The sequence below is a fragment of the Convolutriloba macropyga genome, chromosome 5 (genome assembly GCF_964194025.1).
Source record: "Convolutriloba macropyga chromosome 5, txConMacr16.3, whole genome shotgun sequence".
Classification (NCBI taxonomy): domain Eukaryota; kingdom Metazoa; phylum Xenacoelomorpha; order Acoela; family Convolutidae; genus Convolutriloba; species Convolutriloba macropyga.
In genome coordinates, this window is record NC_134472.1 from 23853437 (window position 1) to 23856175 (window position 2739).

Here is a 2739-nt window from a genome sequence, read left to right on the forward strand (position 1 = left end):
AAAACTAGGAAAAGAATGGACAAAACACTAGAGCTAGCGATTGTGACACTACATCAACATTGAGCCCTTCAAGTGATTGTTAATCCTAACTATTTTACTCAGAACTCTACTTTTTAGATGTTCAGTGACAGGTGGTATTAGCGTGCTACTTACCTGGTTGAGAACTTGCCATACGAAAATGCTAAGCTTAACTCAGTTTCTATGTGGAAATTTGCATTCGCGGACACTCGCCCCGTTTAGAAGGCTCCAATGTAGAGCGTTCCCCCTTTCAGCAGTTTCCTTCTCTCACTTGAAACAGCCCGTTTCATTTTTGTGATCAGAACATTGTGTAAACGGGGGGTCTAGGAAATAAATACCCACAGAAAAAGAACCCTACATAATGTTAAATAGGAAATGAAACCCCCCTTTCATATTTGAATTTTTGGTCGTGAGAATTTGTTCGGTTGTGATAGTTTCATATCAATTAGCACGGGCCGCTAAGGCATGGCAAAACGCGTTAAATGCGCAGCTCGTTAAAACTCAAGTGGGGTTTATTTCCTATAAAATTAAGTGTTTTTTTCTGTGTGTTTTTTTCCGAAACCGGTAAACGGGCTAAACTCTTGCGCTAAAAAATCGGTTGTACAGCCTGATAAGAAGTGAGGATACCCGTAGAAACTAATCTTTACAGATGGGATCTTACCAATATAGCCCCCCCCCCACACGAAATTATGCCCCCATTATGGTATAATTAAGGTTATGGGGGAGGAGGAGGCTTCATTATTTGATCGCAAAGCTAGAGGTGGGGGCGGGCTATAATGTGAAAGATGATAGATTATTATAGATAACCTATTGAACAGTTTGAAGACGAGAAACTTGACAAATCCGTCATCCATTCCAATGTCAATATTTCGCATATCACGCATAACCTGCTCATCATGTGATAGTTGCTGCTCTCCATCGACATCAGCTGATCTTGAAACGTCCCTCATTTCAAAGAATTTGTATATAAGTCAAAAATGTACGAACTGTTTGTAAAATGAATATTAGATCACCTATATAGACAATTTTTCTAGTACTCTAATGAAATAATACATAGCTCTAATGGCACTCCAATGATTTTATTAACATCTAAAATTCTCTAAGAACAGGATTATGTAAACAGAAACTCAAAAAAGGCTTAATTTACATCAGAAAATTGCAACGTAGCAGTTATATACAACTTTTCATTGATGTCAAATAATCAATGTTTATGGTCACCAATTTCAGATATAACCTTTTATCACCCAAAGCTTTATTTCTCAAGGTGTCTGTTTTCAAGATGTTTTCCTGGTTCCCAATGCCAAACTTTCATAAGAGCCGATCATAATGATTAAGCAATCCCTGCATTTAATTTTCCCTATCCACAAAAGGTAAAACGGAAGTCTTTCAATTTGTTTTGTTCAGTAGGTTTTTACTAATAACTTATCATTCCCACCATGGTAACGCGTATAGTAGACAACAGTGACAAGTGCGAGTATTGATGCCACTTGACGCTTTCAAAATGAAAGTGACGCAAAAAAGTCTTTACATCAACTTTTACTAGATCTTTTCAAGGCAGAAACAACCCTAGAAAGACCAAATTTCTTCTACTATGCTTAATCAGAACTACAGAAAAGAAAATTAAAGTTTTGATCAATTATAGTCGAAAAAATTATGTCTTGAAATAAAGTAGTCAAGTTTTCTTGTGAAATTTTAGATCTTTTTGTTGCAAATTCCAAATCTATTTGGGGGTTAGGAAATTATGCTACGCTGGCATTTAATAGTTCTGTGAATTTTGGGCAATTGATATTTTTTTGGAGAGATGCAACGTGGCATAATTGAAAAGTTCTTGAAAAAACTTGAACTAATTCTTGAATTAATTGTTGGAAAGACCCACGTCAATTTTTTCGTACCGAAAATATGTGTTAATTTTTTAGCTCTAATGGCACTCCAATGATTTTATTAACATCTAAAATTCTCTAAGAACAGGATTATGTAAACAGAAACTCAAAAAAGGCTTAATTTACATCAGAAAATTGCAACGTAGCAGTTATATACAACTTTTCATTGATGTCAAATAATCAATGTTTATGGTCACCAATTTCAGATATAACCTTTTATCACCCAAAGCTTTATTTCTCAGGTGTCTGTTTTCAAGATGTTTTCCTGGTTCCCAATGCCAAACTTTCATAAGAGCCGATCATAATGATTAAGCAATCCCTGCATTTAATTTTCCCTATCCACAAAAGGTAAAACGGAAGTCTTTCAATTTGTTTTGTTCAGTAGGTTTTTACTAATAACTTATCATTCCCACCATGGTAACGCGTATAGTAGACAACAGTGACAAGTGCGAGTATTGATGCCACTTGACGCTTTCAAAATGAAAGTGACGCAAAAAAGTCTTTACATCAACTTTTACTAGATCTTTTCAAGGCAGAAACAACCCTAGAAAGACCAAATTTCTTCTACTATGCTTAATCAGAACTACAGAAAAGAAAATTAAAGTTTTGATCAATTATAGTCGAAAAAATTATGTCTTGAAATAAAGTAGTCAAGTTTTCTTGTGAAATTTTAGATCTTTTTGTTGCAAATTCCAAATCTATTTGGGGGTTAGGAAATTATGATACGCTGGCATTTAATAGTTCTGTGAATTTTGGGCAATTGATATTTTTTTGGAGAGATGCAACGTGGCATAATTGAAAAGTTCTTGAAAAAACTTGAACTAATTCCTTGAATTAATTG

At 34.8% G+C, this 2739-nt stretch overlaps 2 protein-coding genes across 5 annotated transcripts in view; one reads left to right on the forward strand and one right to left on the reverse strand.

The window, feature by feature from the left end:
* LOC142339888 (uncharacterized) overlaps positions 1-1017 on the reverse strand; it is a 21302-nt gene extending 20285 nt beyond the window's left edge. Inside the window, exon 1 of one of the 4 annotated variants that reach the window (XM_075390214.1) lies at positions 826-1017. In XM_075390214.1, coding sequence (XP_075246329.1) covers positions 826-968 — 143 coding nt within the window. In that variant the 5' untranslated portion in view covers positions 969-1017. The remainder of the gene's footprint in view (positions 1-825) is intronic. The other 3 variants (XM_075390213.1, XM_075390215.1, XM_075390216.1) reach the window with 3 other exon arrangements.
* Positions 1-2739, forward strand: part of LOC142339251 (vacuolar protein sorting-associated protein 28 homolog) — an 83623-nt gene that overhangs the window by 23534 nt on the left and 57350 nt on the right. The window lies entirely within an intron of this gene.